General features: G+C 39.6%; 2 protein-coding genes across 3 annotated transcripts in view; both read left to right on the forward strand.

Annotated features, from left to right (window-relative positions):
• sypb (synaptophysin b) overlaps positions 1-26,543 on the forward strand; it is a 32,261-nt gene extending 5,718 nt beyond the window's left edge. Inside the window, exons 2-9 of one of the 2 annotated variants that reach the window (XM_067412479.1) lie at positions 1,186-1,251; positions 12,192-12,266; positions 15,859-15,983; positions 17,762-17,960; positions 18,224-18,415; positions 20,755-20,893; positions 21,269-21,460; positions 25,418-26,543. In XM_067412479.1, coding sequence (XP_067268580.1) covers positions 1,186-1,251; positions 12,192-12,266; positions 15,859-15,983; positions 17,762-17,960; positions 18,224-18,415; positions 20,755-20,893; positions 21,269-21,429 — 957 coding nt within the window. In that variant the 3' untranslated portion in view covers positions 21,430-21,460; positions 25,418-26,543. The remainder of the gene's footprint in view (positions 1-1,185; positions 1,252-12,191; positions 12,267-15,858; positions 15,984-17,761; positions 17,961-18,223; positions 18,416-20,754; positions 20,894-21,268; positions 21,461-25,417) is intronic. The other variant, XM_067412480.1, reaches the window with a different exon arrangement.
• On the forward strand, positions 13,216-15,503 carry LOC137038354 (DNA-directed RNA polymerase II subunit RPB1-like). The gene is made up of 6 exons (XM_067412841.1): positions 13,216-13,586; positions 13,678-14,450; positions 14,516-14,659; positions 14,732-14,878; positions 14,978-14,995; positions 15,267-15,503. The coding sequence occupies exons 1-6, from the start codon at positions 13,391-13,393 to the stop codon at positions 15,501-15,503; spliced, it is 1,515 nt and encodes a 504-aa protein (XP_067268942.1). The 5' UTR covers positions 13,216-13,390.
• Positions 26,544-26,823: the final 280 nt, after the last annotated feature.

A 26,823-nucleotide genomic window follows, 5' to 3' on the forward strand; every position in this document is an offset into this window, starting at 1 on the left:
AGTTAGTGCCTCAGTGACAACTTCAAGATGACAATCTCAGCTGTCAATCATGACGTCACACCCCCCGTTTTTATAGCATCAGATAACTAAGTAAAACTAAACTTTTTTTTAAAAACGAACACTTGAAATGAAATCATCGTGATGATAACTGCCTTCAATGACATAAACTAACTTTGGGGAAAAAATATTTGAGGTGTAATTTATTGTTTTTATTGTGTAATTTATTTACCCGAACGACATTAGGGTATGTAATTAAGGAGAGAATTCTCATTTTTGGGTGAACTAACCCTTTAACATTAGCCTGGATGCCTGTTGAACTCAGCCCTGAACACAACATTCGAGCTTGGGCAGTTCGGTCTGGACTCGATCCTTAGAGGAGTAATTATGCCAAAACAGAAACTGTTTGGACCAATTAAACTGTCAGGGCGGGCTTTAGACGATGATGGACAGATGATAAACCGTAACGTAATCATGTACGTCATCAAAGGGGCTTGGGTTGAATTTGTTCAAATCCTAAACGGAGAGCTTGTTTGGATCTGCATTGACCTTCACTATTTCTCCTGAAACTATGATCATGTTGGTAAGTACTTTGTGTATCATTAAAAAAAAAAAAAGAAAAAAAAAAAAGGCATTTGGGGGTAACGTGTGTTATTTTGACATGGTTGCCTGCTAAACTTCACATTCCTGGGTCAATATATATCACATAATTGAGGTCACTTCAACAAGCGGACATGGAAAACAACCCGCGAAAACACAGTGCAGTTGAGCTCTGTTGACATTTGAAAACTTTATAGCTCTGATTGGTTGTAGGTCTGTCCAATTGAGGTCTTTCCTGGTTCGGTTGAAACGCCCCATAATCACAGCCCAATGGAGCAGTTTCAGACTCATATTCTGACTAGAACTGAGTATGACCACGTCAGGCTAGTAAAAGTGTACAATATGAATCAATTTTCCAAACAGTTTTGTCTTACCCTGAATCATTATGGTACTGGATTAATTGAGAATGACCACGTCAGGCTACTTTAACATGAAGCGTTAAAAATGGTCTGAAAAAATGGTATATTATCATAATAAGTCTCTTAAAAGTATGCTAAATTGTACTTCTTTTTCACAGATAGATATACCAGGTTTTTTGCAGTACTTTTTGTTGTTGAATGACATAATCTGTTTATTTGTTTTTTTCAGTTGGTCGCCACTGGGCAGTTCACAATCATCAAGCAGCCATTAGGATTCATTAAAATCTTACAATGGGTAAGTAACTACAGTTCTTGCATGCTGTTATTCTTGCTATTTTTAATACATAACGTCCTATCTTTTCTCTTTTCTTCATATTATTTCCTTCTAAAAACGGTAATCTCTTTATATATTTGGGGTTGCACCTTTTAAAACTGTAATTTTACCAAAAGCACTGGTATTTCCTAGAGGCAAATGTAGTTTAGTTTCTCTTAATTATAGCTGGCAGTAAACACACACACACACACACACACACACACACACACAAACACACACACACACAAACACACACACACACACACACACACACACACACACACACACACACACACACACACACACACACACAGTGTTGTACGTTGTACACAGCTTGTGTGGGTGGCTGTGAACAGTCACTGCTGTTGCTTATGTAATGAAAGGAACCTGGCACTCGTTTACAAGTGATGGTATATCAAGACAATCGTTTATGAACCTTTAGATTCTTTGAGTTCAGGTGCTCCAGTATTTTTAGAAAATGTGTTTACAAATATGTGTTTTTGTGCATGTATAAACAGTGCTTTAAGTGGCCCAAAAGAGGTGCTGTTACTCTATTATTAATATTTTATTTTTTATTGTTTTGCCGACTCCCCTACTCCTCTAAGGTAACAACAACTATATTGGAGGGGTTTTATATAAAGCGCAGGGTTGCCAACTTCTGGAAAAGAAAATAAGTGACAATCGTGGTTCTTTAGGAAAATAAGGAACATAATAAGGGACACTCAAAATATGTGTACTGTACCGCACACAGTGTATGTTATTTCAGTTTCTACAGTTAAGTGTGTGTAAAGGCTCTCAGACAAACACATTTGAGTCATTCTGTGTCAAAATATGCAAATTTTCAGAAAATTTCCCAGCTTTTGTTCATTGTGTTTCTGAAGAAAGACAATCATATAAGAAAAAAAGACACAATATTTAATCTGGTGGATTTATATTTACTGAGTTATTCTATATTTTGTAGTAGGGGTCAGAATGACAAAATTTATAGGGGTGAAAAAATGACTTTATATCCTTTTTGATACTAATTCTTAAAACACTTTTGGATCCTTCATTTTAAGGCCCATTAATTTCCAGAGATATATGGATCTCAATGTGGCTCCATGAGTTAATTGGTAACCATTTTCAATGGTCTTATATTTTCTGAACAACAAATAAACTAGAATGTATCGATAAACTGATCAGCTCCATGAGTCGGTGGGCAGGGCTACTGAATTGAGCTGAGGGCACTCTGTGCGATTTTGCCCACGATTTGTCCGTCTGAGACAAATTTTGCAAATCCTAAAAGATTCCTCTGATCCTAGGCTTATTTGATGATCAATGTCCGTTGCGATCAAATTTTACCTCTGTGCAGGACCCATTACTGTGCAGGACCCGTTACATGTGCTGTAGAGGCGGTGTTTCGTAGCGCAATGACGTAAGGATGAGGCTCACAATCGTTTTCTGAGCCTGGTGTCTATAAAAGCTTTTCTTTGACTAACAAGGAAGTTTTCAGCTCTGAAACTTACAAGATAATTATATATGACCATGACCTTTTATATATCAAAAGCTCAAGGGAAAGTTGATTTCTCAGTTCATCACCCCTTTAATAGCTTGCGCTTTGCTTCACTTGTAATATGTCACGTATTTGTGCCCATTTCTGTCTAAACTTCTCTTTATAGCTTGCTCGAATTAATTGTTCAGAATTGTATAGTCATTGGATCGGAGCTGGCATGCATCCTCAGTTAACATAATGGTCTTGGTTTTCTCCAAGAAAAAAAAATGCAGAAATGTAATGGATGTTATGATGCTTTATTGCATAAATACATTCACTTGCCATTAAACAATTTAACTCCCATTTGTCAGGCACTGTGTAGGCTGTAGTCAGCACACAATCACAAAGGATAACAAAAGGAGTCTTCAATAGTAAATTCCACTAGGAACAAGAAGGAGAATCACAGGGAAGAAGCTCAAGAAATAAACACGCTTAAAGGAATAGTTCACCCAAAAATTTTAATTCAGTCATGAATTCCTCACCTTCATGTCATTCCAAACCCGTACGACCTTCGTTCATCTTCTGAACACTTCTTCTTCTTCTCTCGGCTGTTCCCTTCAGGGGTAACCCACAGCGAATCATCTGCCTCCATCTATTTCTATCCTCTGTATCCTCCTCTCTCAGACCGACTACCTTCATGTCCTCCTTCACTACATCCATAAACCTCCTCTTTGGTCTTCCTCTTGACCTCCTGTCTGGCAGCTCTAACCTCAGCATCCTTTTACCGATGTATTCACTCTCCCTCCTCTGAACATGTCCAAATCATCTCAACCTGGCCTCTCTAACTTTGTCTCCATGTGCTGTCCCTCTGATGTACTAATTCCTGATCCTATCCATCCTCGTCACTCCCAAAGAGAACCTCAACATCTTCAGCTCTGCTACCTCTAGCTCTTCCTCCTGTCTTTTCCTGTCTCCAAACCATACAACATTGCTGGTCTCACTACTGTTCTGTACACCTCTCCTTTTCGTTCTTGCTTGTACACTTTTATCACACAACAGACCTGACACTTTTCTCCACCCATTCCAACCTGCCTGCACACGCTTCTTCACCTCTTTTCCAAACTCCCCATTGCTCTGGACTGTTGACCCTAAGTACTTAAAATCCTGCACCTTCTTTACCTCTGCTCCCTGTAACCTCACTGTTCCACTTGGTTCCCTCTCATTCACACACATGTATTCTGTCTTGCTGCGACTAACCTTCATTCCTCTCCTCTCCAGAGCAAACCTCCACCTCTCTAGACTTTCCTCCACCTGCTCCCTGCTCTCACTACAGATCACAATGTCATCCGCAAACATCATAGTCCATGGAGATTCCTGTCTGACCTCATCTGTCAGCCTGTCCATCACCACCGCAAAGAAGAAGGGGCTCAGAGCCGATCCTTGATGCAGTCCCACCTTCACTGTGAAGTCCTCTGTCTCACATACGGCACACCTTACCACTGTCCTACTGCTCTCATACATATCCTGCACCACTCTAACATACTTCTCTGCCGCTCCAGACCTCCTCATACAATACCACAGCTCCTCTCTTGGCACTCTGTCATATCTAAATCTACAAAGACACAATGCAGCTCTTTCTGACCTTCTCTGTACTTGCACTTCTTCCCTTAGCCTTGCTTCCACTACTCTTTCCCACAACTTCATTGTATGGCTCATCATTTTAATACCTCTATAGTTTCCACAACTCTGTACCTCTCCCTTGTTCTTAAAAATCGGCACCAAAACACTTCTCCTCCATTCCTCATGCATCCTCTCACTCTCTAAGACCTTGTTGAACAAGCTAGTTAAAAACTTTACTGCCCTTTCTCCTAGACACTTCCATACCTCCACTGGTATGTCATCAGGGCCAACTGCCTTTCCTCTCTTCATCCTCTTCAAAGATCTCCTAACTTCACCCTTGCTAATACTTTCTACTACCTGGTCAACAATATCTGCCTCTACAACTCTTCTCTCCCTGTCATTTTCCTCATTCATCAGTTCTTCAAAGTACTCCTTCCATCTTTCCCTCACCCTCCTGTCACCTGTCAAAACATTTCCATCTCTATCTTTAATCACTCTAACCTGCTGCACATCCTTTCCATCTCTATCCCTCTGCCTCACCAGCCGATACACATCCCTCAAACCTTCCTTACTATCTAACCTTGCATACATGTCCTCATACGCTCTCTGTTTGGCCTTTGCCACCTCTATCTTGACCTCACGCTGCATCGCCCTATATTCCTGTATACTTTCCTCCGTCCTTTCACTGTCCCACTTCTTCCTAGCTAACTTCTTCCTCTGGATACTCTCCTGGACTTCCTCATTCCACCACCAAGTCTCCTTGTCTTCTTTCCTCCTTCCAGATGACACATCTAGCACCTTCCTACCCGTCTCCCTGATCACTTTGGCTGTAGTAGTCCAGTCATCTGGAAGCCCCTCCTGACCACCTAAAGCTTGCCTCAACTCCTCCCTGAAAACCACACAGGACTCTTCCTTTTCCAACTTCCACCACTTTGTCTTCTGCTCTGCTTTTACTCTCTTCATCTTCCTCACCACCAGAGTCATCTTACACACCGCCATCCTATGCTGTCTAGCTACACACTCACCTACCACTACTTTACAATCGCTAATTTCCATTAAATTACAGCGTCTACATAAGATATAGTCCACTTGTGTGCTCCTGCCACCACTCTTATATGTCACCCTGTGTTCCTGCCTCTTCTGAAAGTACGTGTCCACCACAGCCATCTCCATACTTTTAGCAAAGTCTACCAACCTCTGTCCTTCTGGGTTCCTTTCCTGAAGACCAAACCTGCCCATCACTTCCTCATTCCCACTATTCCCTTCCCCAACATGTCCATTCAAATCTGGCCCTATCACTACTCTCTCACCTCTGGGAACAGTCTGCATCACTTCCTCCAACTCGCTCCAGAATCTGTCTCTCTCATCTTGCTTACAACCTACTTGTGGAGAATAGGCACTAACAACATTCAACATCACACCTTCAATATCCAGCTTCAGACTCAACAACCTATCTGACACTCTCTCCAGAACATTCTTCACAAACTTCTCCTTCAGGATCACTCCAACTCCATTGTTCTTCCTGTCCACACCATTATAAAACAGTTTAAACCCTGCTCCAATGCTCCAGAACATTCTTCACAAACTTCTCCTTCAGGATCACTCCAACTCCATTTTTCTTCCTGTCCACACCATCATAAAACAGTTTAAACCCTGCTCCAATGCTTCTAGCCTTGCTCCCTTTCCACCTGGTCTCCTGGACACACAGAATGTCAACTTTCCTCCTCTGCATCATATCTACTAGCTCTCGGCCTTTACTTGTCATTGTACCAACATTCAAAGTCCCTACTTTCAGTCCTAAACTCTTGCCTTTCCTCTTCTCTTTCTGCCTACGGACACGCTTTCCTCCTCTCCTTGTTTGACTAACAGTAGCCCAATTTCCACCAGTGTCCTGTAGGTCAACAGCACTGATGGCGGTCGTTGTTAACCCGGGACCCAACCGATCCGGTTTGGAAGTCATATTCGTGATTCGCATAATGGATTTGGCAAAAAAAATTTGTCGGAGGCCCTTCCTGACACAACCCTCTCTATTTATCCGGGCTTGGGACCGGCACAAAAGGTACACTGGCGTGTGACAAATAAAGATATTTCTGATGAAATCTGAGAGGGTCTCTGGCCAGGGATGGAAATTAGCACCTGCCACCAGCCAAATGCGGGTGATTTTGCGTTGTGGCGGGTAAACTCGCTTCACCTACCGGCCACCGTGGCGGGTAAATAAAAATAGCATACTGTTTCCCCTCTTTATAAACTGTGTTCAGTGAATGCGAGTGCGGCCGTATGTCCGAATATGACCAGTCGTTTTCGCCGTCATTACCCGGATGTAGTGCCAGAAGACGCGAATAATAACCATAATAACTCGCGCGCACTGAGAGAAGATCCGTCACTAGGTGCGTTTCCATTACCCTTCAAATTGCGCATATTGAAATTGCGAATTGAAAACTCGCCTAATGGAATTGTCTTCCTAATGAAATTCCTAATGGAATTTCGCAAAAACTCCCATATATCGCAAAAAAGTTTTTACGCTCTCATGAGGTGGTTTTTCAGGCAATTCGAAAAAGGACATTTTCGCAAAACTGCAATGGAAAGAGTTTTTTCGCATTTACAGGTCACCTGTTGCGGTGACACATTGCTGCAACATAGGGCCAATATATTATATTTTCCACTCAATTCCACACCGTAAAGATAATGTAGTTAAAAGGACATATATTTTCTCCTAATAAGGACTACAGGCTATATATACTGTAATTAAGACATATATTCAAGAAATGTATTAAAACAGAAAGAGATAGCCTATAGTTTCAGCCTTACTCAAAGGCCGAGGAAACAGGCCAGTTACGCACGTCAATCCATTCCAGACGATCTTAGTTTGCTTCTTATTTAATAAACAGGCAATTAATTGATGAAACATCGATAAAAATAAAAATACAATTTATACAAAACGAAAAAAAAAAATTAAGAAAGACTTTCTAGAAAATAAAACTCGAAGTGATCAAAATCATGTGACTCCCCAGGTCACAAACATATTGCGATTCTTACTCATGCTGCTCACTTTTCATAATGAACATATTAATTAAATTAATAATATAACAGGCTAATGTTTAGTCCTAAACGTAGCCTATTTAGTTTCGTAGTTAGGCTATGTTTTTTTTAACCCACGGCCGATAAAAGCGCCGACGTTCTCATTTTTTCCTTCTTCCTTTAAGAGAGATGAAACAATTCACAATACTCTTGTCATTTTTAGCTATACAGATAAGTTCAAGACATAATTATAAACTATAAACTGTCTATTTTTATTTGTGGACTCAGGGAATTAATTATTTTGCATGCACTCACTCCAAACGCGGTCTTCATTTTAAAAAAATTATTTTGTTTATTAAATGCCATTTTTTTCTTTTCCAAAGCATTTCTAAATTCAATTCACATGCCCATCAAATGAAATATCTAGCCAAAATAACGAAAGTGGTAAAAACAAAAACAAAAAAACCCAACAAACATTTGAGTTACCATGCAAATTCAAACATTTCGCTCTACTCGCGTCAACCTGGCGCGCGTAAAAGTCGATCATTATTTACAGATGATGGTTCGGTTTGGAGAGAAGACGAGACGGAGCTTTTTATTAAACTCATAAAAGACAATAGGATTACAGTAATACTGGATGCTAAACACAGAAATGCCACATTATCATGAAGACCTTGAAGCAGATCTGACACACACACACACACACACACACACACACACACACACACACACACACACCTCATATCCGTGCCGCTTAAGTAACCTAAGGGGCTTTCCTTGCCATTAATGCTTGGATAACACGTATGTCTCCTTCCAATAATAATAATGGCTAGTGTGATGGATGGGATATACAAACCTACCAAGTGCCATCATTTTGGAATGACCTATCGCGAGAGGAAAGTAATATGTTTTAGTCGCATAACTGCAGCTATGGAAACGCTGTCATTTCGCAACAGTTTTTTATCGACATTTAAGAAATATCGCAAAAGTTTTTCGCAAATCTGTAATGGAAACGCAGCTACTGTCATCCGGAAGCGCGCACCCGTCTCACAGCGCGCAAATATTGAGTTCTCTTTCAAGTCTTGTGCTTAAACGGACAAACTCACACAAAAAGTATGCCAACATGTTCATCTTGATGAGAATTCTAGCAGACATAGTCTGAATATGCCTTAAGTGAACTTTATACAGTCGAGAAAGATGACGCATATCCCTCTATTAGGTCTTAAAGGGGCAGTAGCTTTTACTGCTATGTTTAATGTCAAACAAACGATAAGGACATCACTCACTGCTCTTGATTGAATAGCTTTTGTAAGTTTAATAAGGAATAATCTTTCATTTAAACAGTTAAATATGCAGTTATTTTACATTTGATTACTTTATTACATTTCTGTAGGCTTGTAGACCTGTACATTATTATTTAATGTACACATGAGTGAGATCAAGTTAAACATTTTACTTTGAATTTTATTTTATACTGTTTGATGTTGCAATGTGCTAAATAAATATTTGCATAATTTGTAATTGATTTATTATTTGAAACTTTAATATTAATTAATGTACTTGCAATGCCTTGATTTTTAGTAAAGTTACTCAGTCATAGCATTAGTCATAAATGCAATGGATAATTGGCATAATTTCTTTTAGTGCTTCGGTTTCAGCCAATAATTTTTATTTCGGTGCATCCCTACTGACAATGTTCTGCTCGGTATGTCGTCAACACGCTTCAGGAGATGCCAAAACTAGTAGTTTCATTGTTGGTACTAAAAACCTAAAACTGGAAGCCATAAAAGAATCATCCAAATGCCACATCCAGGTAAAGAAAAAAGAAAAAAGAGAGAACATAGAGCCCTACTCATTTAATGAAATGTATGTCAGTTCATGGTTTGTGTGTGTATAAGAGTGAAAAAATGTCAGTATTTCATTGAGATTTGAGATTAAATAAACTGCTTAAGTATTGTAGAGCTTGTAGTAGTAATTTTCACGTGCAGTTACACATTGTCGGTTAAAAACAAGAAAGTGGCTGGTAAAAACATTGAGTGGCTGGTAGATTTTGAAATCCACCAGCCACAGTGGCCGGTGGACAAAAAAGTTAATTTCCATCCCTGTCTCTGACCCTCCATAGACAGTAATTTAATCACCACTTTCAAGGCCCAGAAAGGCAGTAAAGACATCGTTAAAATATTCCATGTGACTCCAGTGGTTCAACCTTAATTTTAGGAAGTGTTGAGAATACTTTTTTTTACTTACTTAACTTAATACTTAATACTTTTTTAAGTGTAGTTCATTTTCTCAGAGAGTCCTCGTTGCTCAATTAGACATTTCGACATTTGCTTTTTTTTTCAGTCTTACCAAATGGATGTTATGATTTCATAACTTTTAAATTATATTAATGCATTTAACTTATTTCTGACTTTCTGCATTTAACTTATTTCTTTTTTTTTGTAGTGTTAATAAACTAGGGCTGTGCAATATATCGAAATTATCGAAATATTGCAAATTTACTAAAATAATTGTAATTGTAAACGAAATCTTGTAAATGTTTGCTAAAACACAGCTGGTCAGTTTCAGAAGTTGTAGCGATGCTTTCGTTTCCCAGAAAGAATGTGAAACACAAATGGTTTCATTCTCAGTTTTTAAATAATTTTTTTAATATAATTGAAATGGATTTTACACACTAATTGGAATATTGTATCGCATATTGAATATCGCATTATTTAACAAAATATTGCTTATCGCACTTTTCTTAAATATCACACAGTCCTAAAATAAACTATGAACTCTGTAAACTAGAGCCGATAAATGCAGCATGTTATTTTTTTATCCCATTATCACAAATATATCTATTGTCATTAGTGTATTTTTGATTGCCCATCTTGTCCTATTGCCGAAACAGAATCCAGGTTTGAAACAAAAGAAACAATTAAAGTGTAGTTACATCATTCCTTATTAGTGCCTTTCACCATTCTTTATTAATTTATTCCTTTATAGTTGAAAATCCTACCCATACTTAATGGCGATTTTCTTACAGTAGTTACAGCATCACAAAGCGAAAGCCTAGATGGGAACACGTAATTCACAGCAGGATAAAATGCAGCTGTTTCAAAATGAATTGAAAGAAAATCTGTGGTGATTTTAAAAGTCTGAAAGCTGGGATTTCAGTTAACAGCTTTCTGTTAAAGATTACACAACATCCAGTAGGATCAAATAAGATCGTACTGGATCTATGTTTTAATTCACCAATTATTTTCAACATCTGTCAAGCGAAGAGTGTCAAGCCCTGAACTTTATTAAAGCAAATACAAAATAATCGTTCTTGTGTGATTTACTTTCTGTTGTATTTTTGTCTCCATCGTTCTTATTATCTGTCCTGTTGCCTTCGCACAAAATCACTCAGTGCAAGTAATAACCCATTTAATTCCCTGAGACACTCAGACAGCCCAGAATAATGAAGTGTTGTGTTTATTTTATCGGGTACTTGTCCCATAATACATCAGTAACTATTTTGTACTGAGATTCATAAGTTGCATAAGTTGTGCATTTGAGTATGTTTATGCACATGTATGACTATTTAAGTGAGCTGCAGAACATTTTGGAACATTTATGCTTATCGAAAATGCACAGAAACATGATTTATTCTCTACAAAAACAAAAAAAAAATTAGTTAAATGTAGTTAAAAATTATTTACTTACCAGCCAGCAAGTAACCAACCATCAGCTTTGAAATGTGGATGAAATAATGTCAGTTTGTTGTTTCAATGTTAATTTTTTTTTTAGGAGAATTGGTTCAGGTAAAAAAAAAGCAAAACAAAATACTAATAGATCTAATGAATCTAATACAATCTAATAAATCTAATACTAATTCTCCAATGTTGAAAGTAAAATGTTGAATATAAAAAAAACATTGCCATATCAATGTGGGTTCGATTTGCCACAAAAAAAGAAAAGAAAAAAAGGATCATCCGATCTTTATCCATGTTGCTGATAAATGTAGTGTATTTAACTAATGGATACTTCACCTAAGAATTCTATCATTATTTACTCTCCCATGTCGTTCCAAACTGCAAACGGAACATAGAAGCCGTTTACACTGTCTCAGTGTTTTGTTTTTGTTTTTTCATCCATACAGTGAAGGTCAATGGGGACCAATGGTGTGTTCTTTAATGCTTATCAGAGTATCATGCCATTAGCTTAGCAACATGCTAATACCAAACTCAGCTGAAATAAATTGTGCACAGAGGGCTATTTGTGGCATGCAGGGATTCTGGCTTTGTAACATCCCTTATTCAGTGGTGGTTAGGAGGCAGCTATCAACGTAGGCAGCGAGGCAGCTCAGTTTGTTTTGCAACCGAGCTTATTTGTCTGTCTTGTTTGTGTGTAAGTGTGTGTGTGTGTAGAGTGACGTGTAGTAGATCAGCACAGTGTAGTGACAGATGGTGAAGCACCTCAGTAAGATTAATAGCCGGATTTTCTATTCAATCGGATCTTCCTGCAGCGAAGGGAGGGTGTGGTAAAAATACTCTGACCAACTAATCTCTCTCTCTCTCTCTCTCTCTCTCTCTCTCTCTCTCTCTCTCTCTCTCTCTCTCTCTCTCTCTCTCTCTCTCTCTCTCTCTCTCTCTCTCTCTCTCTCTCTCTCTCTCTCTCTCTCTCTCTCTCTCTCTCTCTCTCTCTCTCTCTCTCTCTCTCTCTCTCTCTCTCTCTCTCTCTGTGTGTGTGTGTTTTTGTGCCAGTGCATTTGCTAGGTGTTATTGTGTTAATTATTGCGCCTCATGTTTGTCACCTCATCTCATTTGCTAAGTATCCGTGATAACAGGTGCAGTCTTCTGGATACAGTAGCTGCATTTCTTTCCACTTGTGTATGCTTGTGTCAGCAGTGCAATCTGATTGGGTTAGCAGATATTTTATATTGTAAAGGGTGTGATACAACAGATGGTCAGCATAGAAACATTAACCATTCTCTTTATTTTATATGAAATTCCTTTCTTTTTCTTGACATTTTTTTAATTTTTACAAGTCTGAAACCATATTTTTTAATTTATTAAAATGTCTATTTTTATTTGATGGTGAAACATTATTTAAAAATTGGGTTATAAACAAGAGCCCTGAATCCTGCCTAAAATAAAAATGGAAAATAAATTCTAATAAATGAAATAGAACATTTGATATATCCCATGTGTCTTGAAATTAATATATACATAATGCATATTTAAATAGAATTTAAATTTGAAATGTTTAAAATGTAATATTACAGTTTTTACTGTGTTTTTGAACAAATTAACACAGCGATAAAAAACTTTTTCATTAACATAATTAAAAAAAAATGATTTCAAATGTTTGACTGGGAGTGTATATTGTAATGATTATGTGCGGTATGCCCTGTTTTAGTTTCATTTACACCCTGTTTGCTCTGTTCCCATTTTCCTTATGTCCCTATAGTTTTCCTGACACACACACACACATACACACACACACACCTGTTTCTGTTCTGCTCATTATCTGTATGTATGAACAAAGAAACTGAGGAAATGAAAGGATTATTTATATTTGTGTGTAGCTGTGATGTAGATACCCCTGCATTTCTCTTGCTTTTTAAATGACTCGCTATCTTTTGATTAGTGCGTGTTCATCTACACATGACAGAATATCGGGCTGAAGCAAAATTTTTTTTTTGCAGCGTTTTCTTTTCTTTCCCTTTTTTGTGTGAAATGAACCTGCCCACTGTCTAGTCACTCTGCTTGGTGCAGGGGGACCGTCCACTGGAGGAACATACCCCGGGCTTTATCGATCTGGCATACCTGACTTTCTATCTGGACTTCTCACTCTGTGTCTTTTTCTACACCAGCCTTAGCGAGTGGCTCAAGGCACACCTTCCAAGGAATGGTCCAAGGGAAGATTTGGCCATATTTGTGGAGTGGGTGCTGGTGAACAACATATCTGCGTTCACAATTGGCCTCGCAGAGGACATCAGTCCCATTCTCTATCGCATGGAGAGGTTGCCTGATCCCACTGCAGATGGAGAACTTGAGTATGCCACGATGCAGTAGTCAGCACTTGTGGAGAAGGACTGAGCCAACCATCGCCCCAGAACCCAAGCCCCAATGTGAGTCTGATCAGGTGCATGAGCCACCAACACTGTGTGATGAAGTGGGAGTGCTCGTGGAATTCAATGAAATGGAGGAAGATCCCTCCCACACTCCAACCACTGAGGGTGAGCTGCAGCTGGCTTCTGAAAACTCTTTATATGGTGACTTAGAAGAAGATATTTACCTTAATCTCCTGTCCCCGCTGGTCCTGTCCAGCTCTAGGTCTCCTGCATCCCCTCAGGTTCTGCCTAGTTCAGAGTCTCCTGTATCCCCTCAGGTTCTGCCCAGTTCAGAGTCTCCTGCATCCCCTCATGTTCTGCAGAGTCTCCTGTACCCCTCAAGTTCTGCCCAGTACAGAGTCTCCTGCATCCCCTCAGGTTCTGCAGAGTCTCCTGCATCCCTTCAGGTTCTGCAGAGTCTCCTGCATCCCCTCAGGTTCTGCAGTCTCCTGTATCCCCTCAAGTTCTGCCCAGTTCAGAGTCTCCTGCATCCCCTCAGGTTCTGCAGAGTCTCCTGCATCCCCTCAGGTTTTGCCCAGTTCAGAGTCTCCTGCATCCCCTCAGGTTCTGCCCAGTTCAGAGTCTCCTACATCCCCTCAGGTTCTGCAGAGTCTCCTGCATCCCCTCAGGTTCTGCAGAGTCTCCTGCATCCCCTCAGGTTCTGCAGAGTCTCCTGCATCCCCTCAGGTTCTGCCCAGTTCAGAGTCTCCTGCTTCCCCTCATGTTCTACCCAGTTCAGAGTCTCCTGCATCCCCTCAGGTTCTGCAGAGTCTCCTGTATCCCCTCAAGTTCTGCCCAGTTCAGAGTCTCCTGCATCTCCTCAGGTTCTGCAGAGTCTCCTGCATCCCCTCAGTTTCTGCCCAGTTCAGATTCTCCTGCATCCCCTCAGGTTCTGCAGAGTCTCCTGCATCCCCTCAGGTTCTGCCCAGTTCAAAATCTCCTGCATCCCCTCAGGTTCTGCCCAGTTCAGAGTCTCCTACATCCCCTCAGGTTCTGCAGAGTCTCCTGCATCCCCTCATGTTCTGCCCAGTTCAGAGTCTCCTGCATCCCCTCAGGTTCTGCCCAGTTCAGAGTCTCCTGCATCCCCTCAGGTTCTGCCCAGTTCAGAGTCTCCTGCATCCCCTCAGGTTCTGCCCAGTTCAGAGTCTCCTGCATCCCCTCAGGTTCTGCCTAGTTCAGAGTCTCCTGCATCCCCTCAGGTTCTGGCCAGTTCAGAGTCTCCTGCATCCCCTTAGGTTCTGCCCAGTTCAGAGTCTCCTGCATCCCCTCAGGTTCTGCCCAGTTCAGAGTCTCCTGCATCCCCTCAGGTTCTGCCCAGTTCAGAGTCTCCTGCATCCCCTCAGGTTCTGCCTAGTTCAGAGTCTCCCGTGCCTCTAGAGTTCCCACCCAGCCTCCTTCTTCCACCTTTTCTTTCAAAAGTCAGCCAGTCCTTCAGCACCCCTTCCACTGATTCCGTTTAGCACCTCACCTTCTCCTATGACACCACTCTATTATGTGGATTTGCCTCGGGTCTTCAGGTCTCCAGCTTCACCCAGGCAAGTGAATCCCATAGCTCCACCTTTAGCCACTGATCCATTCATTCCACCTTGACCCGTCGACCTGTTGGCTGCACCTTGGCTCCATCCTGCTTCAGCTCCACCAGATACCATTGTCCTTACGATTCCACCAGGGTTCCTCATCCCTCCAACTTCACCTTGGTTAGCCGAAGCTCTGCCTGGACAATGAACTTCAGAGGCATCCACTGTACTCCATCTGCTCACCCATTTGGCTTTGTCTGGCTCCGTCTTTTCTCCGGCTTCACCTCAGTCCACTGGCACCCTGGCTTCAACTCAGTCCTCTGGTACCCTGGCTTCAACTCAGTCCCCTGTCCCACCGGCTTCACCTCAGTCCTCTGACATTCTGGCCTCAACTCAGATTCTCGTTACTGTGGCTCATTCTCTGCATGGGGGATCATCAGTGTCGCCCTGCACCATCTGCACCATCCATCTGCACCTAGAGCTTCACTTCCATCGGCTCCATTTCGGCTCATCTTTCCCTAGTTAGTTTACCTGGCTGTTAATTAATTCCCACCTTTTTCATGTTCTACTCATTATCTCCCTTCTTTATATACCCATAGTTTCCTCAGTTTCTTTGTATAATTATTTATGTTAATGTATAGTTGTGATTATAATACTGTGTGTTCTCCTTGCTTATTAAAGAACTCTGAGAAAAAAAGTCTGTTAAGAGCTCATCCAAAAAATGTGTGATTTATATGTTGTCTGCAATAACACCTTGAAAATGTTATATTTATCATATGGTACATTTGTAAATGGCCATTTTTAGGACACCCGTATCATGCTAATTGCCATTCTACACACTTATTTACTATAACAACTGACTCTTTCTTTGTATTTTTCAGTTCTTTGCCATCTTTGCGTTCTCCACCTGTGGCGGTTATTCTGGAGTGTTTCGCCTGAGCGTGGAGTGTAAGAACCGCACAGAGAGTGACCTAAACATTGAGGTTGAGTTTGAATACCCATTCAGGTCAGTGTTCCACTGCCAGATCGCAGTACTGCAGACAAAAGTCCTAAATAAATATTGACATTCTTCCACTCTTTAATTGATGTGTTGATTCACCCAGTTCACACATGGTAGGTCAAGCATAGGTTAAGGTCTCTTGTAATTAATATATATGCATGATTTCATCTGATATTTTTTTTGTGTGTGTGTGTGTGTGTGTGTGCAAAAACAACACTAAAAAGTTACATTCAGCTCTTGTAAATCAATGCTAGATATACTCAGGCGTCTTGAGTATGTCTACATGAAGCTACAATACACCTGAGCAGAACAATGTGTCTCTAGAGATGTTTTAAATGTTTAAAACGCCAAATAAAGCAAAAAGCAATGCAATGGGCAAATACATTCTTAAACTGCATGTTCATATAGGAAAACAGCGTGGAAAATACTTTCGATGTGAATGGCCACTTATTCACATGACACAGCAGTACTGTAGCTGAAGTTAAAACAGCCCTGACCTGTCAAGGGATGGACTCCACTAGACCCCTGAAGGTGTGCTGTGATGTCTGGCACCAAGATGTTAGCAGCTGATCCTTTAAGTCCTGTAAGTTATGAGGAGGAGCCTCAATGGATCTGACTTGTTTGTTCAGCACATCCAGATGCTTGATTTGATTGAGATCCAGGAATTTGGAGGTCAAGTCAATACCTCAAATTCGTTGTTGTGCTCCTCAAACCAGTGCTTAGGTAGGTGATACGCATCAAAGTAACATGGATGGCAGGACCCAAGGTTTCCAGGAGAACATTGCCCAAAGCATCACACTGCCTCCGCCAGCTTGCCTTCTTCCCATAGTGCATCCTGGTGCCATGTGTTCCCCAAGTAAACGATGCACATGCACTTGGCAATCCATGTTATGTAGAAGAGACCAGGCCACCTTCTTCCATTGCTCCGTGGTCCAGTTCTGATGCTCCCTGTTGGTGCTTTTGGCAGTGGACAGGGGTCAGCATGGGCCACCTTACTGGTCCTCAGCTATGCAGCCCCGTACGCAACAAACTAAGATGCACTGTATATTCTGACACCTTTCTATCAGAACCAGCATTAACGTCTTGAGCAATTTGAGCTACAGTAGCTCAAATATTTGATCGGACCACACAGGCCAGCCTTCGCTCCCCACGTGCATCAATGAGTCTTGGCCACCCATGACGCAACTGTTCATTCCTTGGACCACTTTTGATAGATACTGACCACTGCAGACTGGGAACACCCCACAAGGGCTGCAGTTTTGGAGATGCTCTGACCCAGTCATCTAGCCATTTAAATTTGGCCCTTGTCAAACTCGCTCAAATGCCTTGCGCTTGCCCATTTTCCTGCTTTTAACACATCAACTTTGAGGACAAAATGTTCACTTGCTGCCTAATATATCCCACCCACTAACAGGTGCTTTGATGAAGAGATAATCAAGTGTTATTTATCATAATGTTATGCCTGATCGGTGTATAACATAATGCATTTATTTGCAGAACAGAGATCTGAATTTTGAATGATGTCTGGTTTCAAGTTCTTGTTTAATTTTGTTGTTTAGGTTTTTTAAGAGGGGATTTTGGAAATTCCATAATCACTCCATAAATCAGAAAATACTGTCAACAGCCAGAATATTACATTTTCACCATGTTTGTAGGAATAAAATGTTTAGTATACTGTATATCAGGCAAATTATATATTATATATATATATATATATATATTTTTTTTTTTTTTTTTTTTTTTTTATATATATATAGACATTTACCGAGTGTCTTTCTCCACAGACTGCACCAGGTATGGTTTGATGCTCCTACGTGTAAAGGGCCTGAACGTGAACGTCTCTTTCTAGTGGGAAACAGCTCTTCCTCTGCTGAGTTCTTTGTCACCATAGGTGTCTTTTCCTTCCTTTATACAATGGCAGCCATTTCCGTGTACCTCTTCCTCCTGGAGAAGTACCGCGAGGGAAACAAAGGTGCTCAGGCTGTGAGTCGATTAAATTAAAAATCTAAATTTCAGCTGATTAACATCTTCTACTTTAGCTCAGCAAAAACTGAATGACTTAAATGTGGGAATGAAAAAATTGTAACACTTTACAATAAGTTCCTTTTTGTTAATGATACTTAATGCATTTCCTAACATTAGCTGACAATGAGCAATACATTTGTTGCAGTATTTATATATCTTTGTTAATGTTATGGAGTATTCCAATGAAAAAATATAAATCATTTGGTTTTGTTGTTCTACAGGATTTTGTGGTGACAGCTATTTTTACCTTTATGTGGTTGGTGAGTTCAGCGGCGTGGGCCAAAGGTCTCTCGGATGTTAAGAGGTCAACTGACCCCGATGAGGTCATCAACCTCATCGCTGCATGTGATCGTGAGGAAAACCGCTGCAAAGAAATCCATGAGCCTGTGGTTTCTGGCCTGAACACATCTGTGGTGGGTACATCACTATAAACAATGTTATTATGCACATATATTAAATGTATTTATACATAATGACATGTGGCCATTTGAGACAGGTTAGATATTATGTTAATGAGCACTGATGAAACAAACATGATTCCTGTAAGATACTGTAGTCATGCAGTGATAATCATTCATTATGCTCCATTATACACTGTTACACACAAACTCAGCCACCAAATGAACAACATTTAATGTTGAAATGTGGTTAAAATAATGCAAGTTGTAGTTTCAACATTTAAAGTCCCAGAGTTTGACCTCACAGCTCCTCCTCTCCATCTCGCGCTCATAGCAGACGAAGGGTAGAGGGGAGTCGTTACGCATTTTAAACCGCAAGCCGTCAAACCGACTTCATCTGAGAAGGAACGCCGTTTCCAGACCGGAAGTAACTTTTCAGATTTTGATCATATAAACTTTATTGCAGACACAGGTCCATATCACACATCAAACAGTACAAAACTGTATGTCTATTTTTCTGTGTATTAACTTTTTGATTTTGGTTTCATGAGGACTTTAAAGTGCCCCTATTATGCTTTTTCAGTTATGACCTTTCATGTGTGTAATATAGCTGTTTTTGAATGTAAAATGTATGCAAAGTTTCTGAAAAAAACGGATTGATTCGGAACTGCCTCAAACTAATCATTATTTGGGCTGTCAAAATTAATGCATTAACACAAATTAATTTTTACAGCACTAAATTTATTAACGCCCAAATAACGCAGCGCGCATTTTCTTTTTGACCCGTGGCCCGTAGTTGGAGATATTGAGATAAGCCATAGACATAAAGGATGCCGCAGCAAACATTAATAGGGAAAGAAATGGGTTAACATTAATATTACTATTCTAAACCAAAAGTGCAGTTATTGCCTACAAGCTACCATATTTTCTGCTTAACTTTTATAGACTCCAGGCCGAAAGAAAAGTGTGTTTTTACACTGAGCACATTCTCTGCAGTCCGAGCGCGATGCACTGAAGCTCACTCTCACTCATATCCGTAAATCATTAACACCATCACCGCTTACAGTACATGTGTTTTGTTGAACTAAATACATTACAATCAGCTACAACAAATATGCAGGTTACTTTTCTGAACAAGAGCGCTCCCAAGTTTGTTTCTCACACTGTTCAAGTGAATCGTGACACAGTTAGTTGGACACACACACACACACACACACACACACAAAATACTGGCATTCCAATAGGGAATGCACATCTCTTAAAGGGGCCACACTATATTCCTACTCGTTACAACCTTCAGGTATGGTGTGGTACTGGTGTGCTCTCAGGTCCGCATGACAGCTTTCACATTACCAATTCATACAAACTGTGCCCTGTTCTGAACTAAACTGCCAGTGTAAAAACTCCCTTTATTAATATTCCTAAAATGAGAGAAAGTACTGCTTATTTAAATTTTTAAGCTTATGCTTAAGAGACATGAACAAGTTATTGAAAAACATCTGTGACCTTTGATACATGTCTAGTCTTCATGCTCTGAGTATGGTTTCACTAATAATAAATGAACATTTGCATAAAGCATGCATATTTTTCTATACCCATGTTGATGAGAGTATTAAAAACTTTAAACATATTAATTTTAAAGGGGCCATATAATGTCATTTTATACAAGTTAATATGATTCTTTAGTATCTAAATTAAAACTTTGTAATATACTTTAATTAAAAATTCTCATTAGTATTGTAAGAAAATGCTAATTTTACCTGGTCAAAAACAGCTGTTTTCACCAAGCCATTTCCAACATGACTTCGCGTAAACATACACGCCACTTTCTAAAGCCAACTGGCGTGTTATCTGTACGACTTTTGAGCTATTCGCTTGTATGTCTGTGCAATGCGACTCTATATTTATGTGATTAAATATTTGAATCAATTGACAGCCCTAATTCTTATTTAAAATGTTTTATTCAATACTAAAATATTATTGACAGTGATTCAACCTTGATCTGTTATGTTGATATATCTGTGAATAAATGTTGAAATGCCAACTGGAAATGCTTTTTTCTCCAGAATGTTCATTTTTAATGACAGGAAAACATTTCCCAAATCCCATTTGTGATCCCATTTATGTTCAGACTTTAGAATGGTCAAATTTTTATGGCCAGTTATGCAGCCCCAATACCACTGGGGCATCAGCTGCTACAACCAGGATTAGTTGCAACGTGTATGTATGTTTAGTCTAAAGAAACTGGCAGTATTTTCATCAGGTAAAACAGGGTGTATATGTTTTTTGGTATACAAATGAATGCATAAAGTATGTGCAAGTAACCATTTGGCTTGTTTCTCTTATTCCTGCAGGCGTTTGGGTTCTGTAACATGGTGCTATGGGCTGGGAACCTGTGGTTCGTCTTCAAGGAAACCGGTTGGCTTGGAGCCTTTGCTGGCACTTACGCGCCCTCTGGAGAGAAGCAGCCAGCACCAGACTCCTTCGGCCAGGGTGGGCACAACTAAAAGACTGAACATTAAAGCATGATACATTAGCTTATGTATTATTACTACCAAAATTAAGTTAATGTGAATCCGAATCTAAAGAAAAAATGAAGTCAGTATTACAGTAATGAGGATAAAGGAATGTGATTTAAATAATATCTTTAATTTTCATTATAATAATGTCAGTGCAAAAATTACATTTGAATTATCCAGCAAATAGGCTTATTTTCTTTAATCTTTTTTTAATGACTTTATGACTTTATATTTTATAAGATTCACCCTAATATAACTGTCATTTGATTATTTATTTTTTTGACATTTTATGGCTTGCAAAGGTCATCATCCTATTTTATTATATTCTCTTTCCAATTTATTTTTCTAGGCTATGGACAAGAAGGTTATGGACAGGAATCTTATGCCGGCTCTCAGGGCGGGTACCAGCCCGAATACAGCCAACAGCCAGGAGGTGGATACGAAGGTGGCGGTTACAACCAAGGAGTATATGGTCAGGGTGAGCCCACCTCCTTCTCCAATGAGATGTGAGCCCTGCTCCGCTGGCTGAAGCATTGCACTGGTGAGTGAACAAACCAGCAATGTTTTGGTGCTAAGTACTTAGGATGCGTACTGTCTTGATTTTGCCTTGACACAGACAAGTTTCTTAAGTTCGCTACTGCCAAGGTGGTTTACTCTCACAATGCATGTCACAACTCACCCACTCCAAAGTAAGACCCCTAGTGTCAGTCATCGGCACGCTACGTCTCATTCCCTCCATCAGGGAACAAAGGTTACAAAAGTAACCAAGATGTTTGCCATAGCGCCAACTCCATGACGCAGAGTCAAAGTTCCACTCTGAAGAGGAACGTCTAGGTTACATTAGTAACCCTAGTTCCTTGAGAAGTTGAACAAGATGCTGCGTCTCGATGCCAACTCAATTCCCAGAATGCTTCGCTGCCCTGTGCCATTCCCTAACGCCACCAACTTGATTACAGTGACTGAGTTGGAGAAGACACTACAATTAAAAACTGAACGTGTCTGTTCAATATAATGAGTGAGTCACCGCGCGAGTATCACAGCACTGAGCACTAACTGCACGAGTGATGAGAGCTGAGGTAATCGCGACTACACTCGCGGCATACATTCACAACGCGAGTTCAGTCTGGCGCGTTTCAGTTCATGCCTTTACAAGCTTAACTTTCATAGAAATTAATTTGAGAAGTTAAAAGACTTACATTGCACACCATAGCTCCGTTTAAATGAGTGCCTGTAGCTGCGACCTGAGCTCTCCCTGCAAGCTGAGTAAAGTTTTAAACTTAACTATCAACATTCAAGGGGTCATATAATACATTTTGCATTGTATACTACTGATCAAAGTTTGGGGTACGATTTTTTTTATGTTTTTGAAAGAAGTCTCTTAGGCTCGCCAATGCTGCATGTTTTTGATTAAAGAAACAGTGATATCGTAAAATATTATTACAAATAAAAATAACTTATTTGAATATTAACTATTTGAAAATAACTATTTGAAATAACTATTTGAATATATTTTAAAATGTAATTGAAGACTGCAGTAATGATGCTGAAAGTTCTGCATTGCCATTGCAGGAATTAGTGTCACATGATCCATAAGAAATCATTCCAATTGGCTGATTTGATGCTCAATAAACATTTAAACATATAAGCATATTTCCATTGGTGTCCACTATATTGGTTGTCAATATTCCTTGCAACAAAAAAATGGCATTATAACTTTTAACAACATTTCCAGTATGCTGTATACACATAGTGTACACAGTCATATATTTTTAAAGGTGCACTATGTAACAATTTTTCAGTAAAAAAAACCAAGTGTTATTCATTTTGTTCAGTTGAGTTCTTACAATATCCTAAAACTTTCCTACTTTTTGTAAATTGTGAGAAAATTGCAATTTTAACCAATGAACCAGGATGTGTAATGGAGTCGTCTGTTAATTGTGTCATATCTGCGTTATCCTCGTTTTCCGATTTTATTCTGCAGAGTACTTTACTCTTAAGCCGCCTTTCCACTGCACACGACATTCGGACACGACTGTCGGAGTTTGCCCCCTAGTGGCAGTCGCACAGAAATGTTATTATGATCGTACACGGCTACATGGGAGAGATCTTGCGGTCTCATTTGTATACTTCTCTAGAATCATATCGCAACCTTCTCATATACGGTAGACAAAAACATGACGACACACTGCGTCTTTTAAGTGTTTTTTTTAATTCTCTGATCTGTTCATTCTTCCAACAGCCATAGGACCGGACCAGCTGCCTCAAACTAGTAAACTAGATCACATAAGTTAAACTACTAAGGTGAACTGTGATTCACTCTCACAGACACACACACAAGCGGCGCAGCGATCGTTACACAAGAGCCAGACAGCAGATGCTGACCTATCTAATATCAGCACTAAATAACACAGTTTACTCTTATTCATACATTGAATATAATGATGGTGTATGTATGTGTTTTAATTACCGACTGACACCGACCCATTCGGCAGATTTATTTAGAAAAATATATAATTTAATATTCATCTATTATGCATTTTTAAAAAGGTTGTAAAACAAAATAAAACCTGATAAACAAAAAGAATAATAATTCTCAACTTGCGCGCACACTGATTTGATTGGACAACTTTGGAATACATCACATCCGGTCGGCGTGTCGCATACGGTGTAGTCGCTCAAGTTCAAATATTTGAACGCATCCGAAGCTCAAATCGGTTCCGTAAATTCCGCATTCGCATATGGTCGGCACCCCACGCAATCCCTGTACGACTCTCCATTGGAAATGAATGACTTCCGGTCCGACGGTGGTCGTTTGTCGTGTGCAGTGGAAAGGCGGCTTTAGCAGCGTGAACTTGTGCCAGAGCAACCTCTGAGCGAACGCACAGAGTAACGTCATAACATAATTTTAAACACACTCAAATGTATCTAATATGATAAACAGAGCTGCGTTACCTCATACTCATGACCGGAAAACTAGAAATTGCACTGTCGACTAGCATAATAAAAGTCCCGCTGCTTGCGAGGCGATTGTTAATTAATCTCACTAACAATCCAGCGGCCTTGCTCAGCTCAACACTCTGTCCTGCTGTGCTTCATACAGTAACGTTAATAACCGCATCCATGAACGTGATTTCTGCCGAGTCCTATTTTCCACCGGCTGTGAGGTGAAAACCACATGTCCCAAGATGCTGCGCTCAAATTTGGCGTCAACAAACTACGCCTTTGCTTTGAATTGGCGCCCTCCAGCGGACGGAAAAGTTACATAGTGCACCTTTAAAGGTCCCATGGCATGGGTTGTTTTATTATTTTATAATGTTTCTTGGGGTGTACTTATATTGATAGTATGGTTTTAAGATTTAAAAAAATGATTTTTAATAATTTAGAAATAAAAGGCATTTTTTCTATACTGATATTAGCCTTCTGTTTAGAATGCTCTGTTTCAAGGGGCGTGTCTGCTGTGAGTCTTTAGTGAAAACACCCACTGCTGTGATTGGCTGACATCTTTGCATTTAAAACGTGCAGATGGGGGCGTGGTTTAGCTGGAGCAGCTGCAGCGCTGCCAGTCGAGAGAGAGACAGAGAGTAACTGGGGAAAGATTGCTGAGGAAGTGTTATTCTACCGAGTTTTTGAGAGCGCGCGTTTATTTTGTTTGTATCTGAGAGCTCTGAATAAACACGAGTGAACTTTGCAACGTTATTTCTCTCACAAAATGCTTTCACCACAGCTAACAACAAACACGACATCGACATGAATACAGTAAGAGCTTCTGTTGAACATAATGAGCAGCGTCATTCAAACGTGTGATTGACCGATCCGAACATTATAACGAGTGTTATTTGATTGCTCTCTGTAGTTTAAGCATTTAAATAACAGATTTGTTTCATGCTGCTAACAGAAACAACGTTAAGTTGATGGTTTTAGTCACTGACTTGATTCACTGATGCATCAAGACGGCCAGCGGCAGGACTGACAGTTTTAAACGATTTAGAAAGAAAGTTTGTGTGAACTTGAATGATTAGCTACACATCATAACTCACTGATCCCAGATCAGGCATTAATGAACACTATTACTCACTGTTTGTGGCGGTCCTCTTAAATCCTTATGGTAAAGCCTGTGCTGCTGACATCCACTGATAAAACTGACTCCTTTCTCTACTAATTCTCTGGGTGGGCAAAGCAGAGGAAGGGGCGGTAACCTGTCCTGATGACGTCATAACAGGAGAATTCAAGATCAGCTCATCTGAGCTCTCAGTTTCTCAAAGGCAAAGAAAGACAGCCAGAACTCGTTTTATACTGATCAAAATTTCTAGCAACTTAGGGACAATATTCAGGGCATGGGAACTCATATTAATGTTGAAAAACCTCATAAAATAGAAATGTCATGCCATGGGACCTTTAAGTTAAATTTCAAGGTTTCAATGTATTATGCTGTTTTAACATTGTTATGCATTTTTTAATTGATAAAAATTGTAAACGTTTAAACGTGTTGTCCCTGCAGATCACAGCAAGAGGACGGTCATGTGATCAGCCAGCATGGAAACTACTGGCTATGTTTCCACTGTCTTCAGATGGTTCAAAGGGAAGGGGTGGGTGGTATTAAAGCACATATAAGAAATCTTATCAGGGTTGATATTAACTTCATAACCAAGAGGAAACGATTGGGACCCAGGAGGAAGTGAGTCCCTAATTTTAACATACTGTCTATTACACCAAATCCAGCGGAAGATTATTCATCCTATTATGATGAGGAAAAACTTGAATATGCTACCAAAAAAAAAAAGATGTTTATGTTAGGTACGGGGAGCCGTTTGAATGAATTATATGAATTATAGTAATATTAACCTGAATGTGTTTGTGTGGTGTAAATATGATTTATATTTAATTAGATATACTGTAATGTGACTTTAACTTATTGTTGCTTTTTACGTGATTCCACTTGTAGTCCCCACATGTTTTTATCTTACCACTTCACCACCTCAGTCATTCGACCCATGGTAAGAGATTTGACCTTATACCTCCTAATGAATGTTTTTTTTTTATTATTATTTGTGTGAAACATTCTTTGCAGGTTTGTGAGAACACAAAGATTAAGTAGTATAAACATTCGTGTCAACCACTACTAGAAGTGTTAACAGAAGTCAGTAGTCTTAGTAAACTGGTAGGGAGAGAAACTGAGTAACAGAAAAGCGTAAGGACAAAGTGAAACAGGAAAGCCGCTGTTAATCAAAATGAGAACAAATTATGCACATGCACATGATTTTTTTTCCTTTTTATGTTTTGTTATATGTCCAAACCTGTGTAAACTAAAGCACAAATGTATTATTGGTGCTATGAAAACATTACAGTGAACACTTACGAAAGGCAGTCACGGGTGCTTCAGTACTTGATTGTTTTGTTTTTCGAGTGCTGTGAAACGCCACTGATGCTCTTATTCAGACATGAGTGTGAATGAACCCTTTATATTCTTTCTGAAAACTCATTTCCATGTGTTTTGGCTTTTGCTCACACTGATAAGTATGTTTTTATGTCGTTACATGAAGGTGCATATTGCTTTCTTTCTCTCCCTCATTATATCATCTGATAATGTAAAATAAAACGATGTTAGACAATGACGAGTGATGACATCAATGCTCCAGTGTGTTTGTTTTTAGTAGCGCTTAATTTTATGAATTCTAATGTCTTACATTTTTGAAGGACTATTACATAAAGAGCCATTGTCATTTCACTATGGAGTTAAAGAGAAGTGACATGACTAATTATTATCTTAAGGTCAAAATATTTTGAGTTCTCTAGGATATGCAAAAAACATTATATTTCCAAAGGTATTGGGACACCTCTCCACGTCACTGAATTCAGGTGTTCCAATCACTTTCATGGCCACAGGTGTATAAATCAAACACCTAT

The sequence above is a fragment of the Pseudorasbora parva genome, chromosome 13 (assembly GCF_024679245.1).
Source record: "Pseudorasbora parva isolate DD20220531a chromosome 13, ASM2467924v1, whole genome shotgun sequence".
Taxonomy (NCBI): Eukaryota; Metazoa; Chordata; class Actinopteri; order Cypriniformes; family Gobionidae; genus Pseudorasbora; species Pseudorasbora parva.

Excerpts from the sequence above, each read along its gene's own strand:
- LOC137038354 (XM_067412841.1), top strand. The coding sequence starts at position 13,391 with ATGGAGAACTTGAGTATGCCACGATGCAGTAGTCAGCACTTGTGGAGA. Across the intron at positions 13,587-13,677 it reads CCACACTCCAACCACTGAGG|CTCTAGGTCTCCTGCATCCC; the intron begins GTGAGCTGCAGC and ends GGTCCTGTCCAG. Across the intron at positions 14,660-14,731 it reads AGTCTCCTGCATCCCCTCAG|GTTCTGCCCAGTTCAGAGTC; the intron begins GTTCTGGCCAGT and ends GCATCCCCTCAG.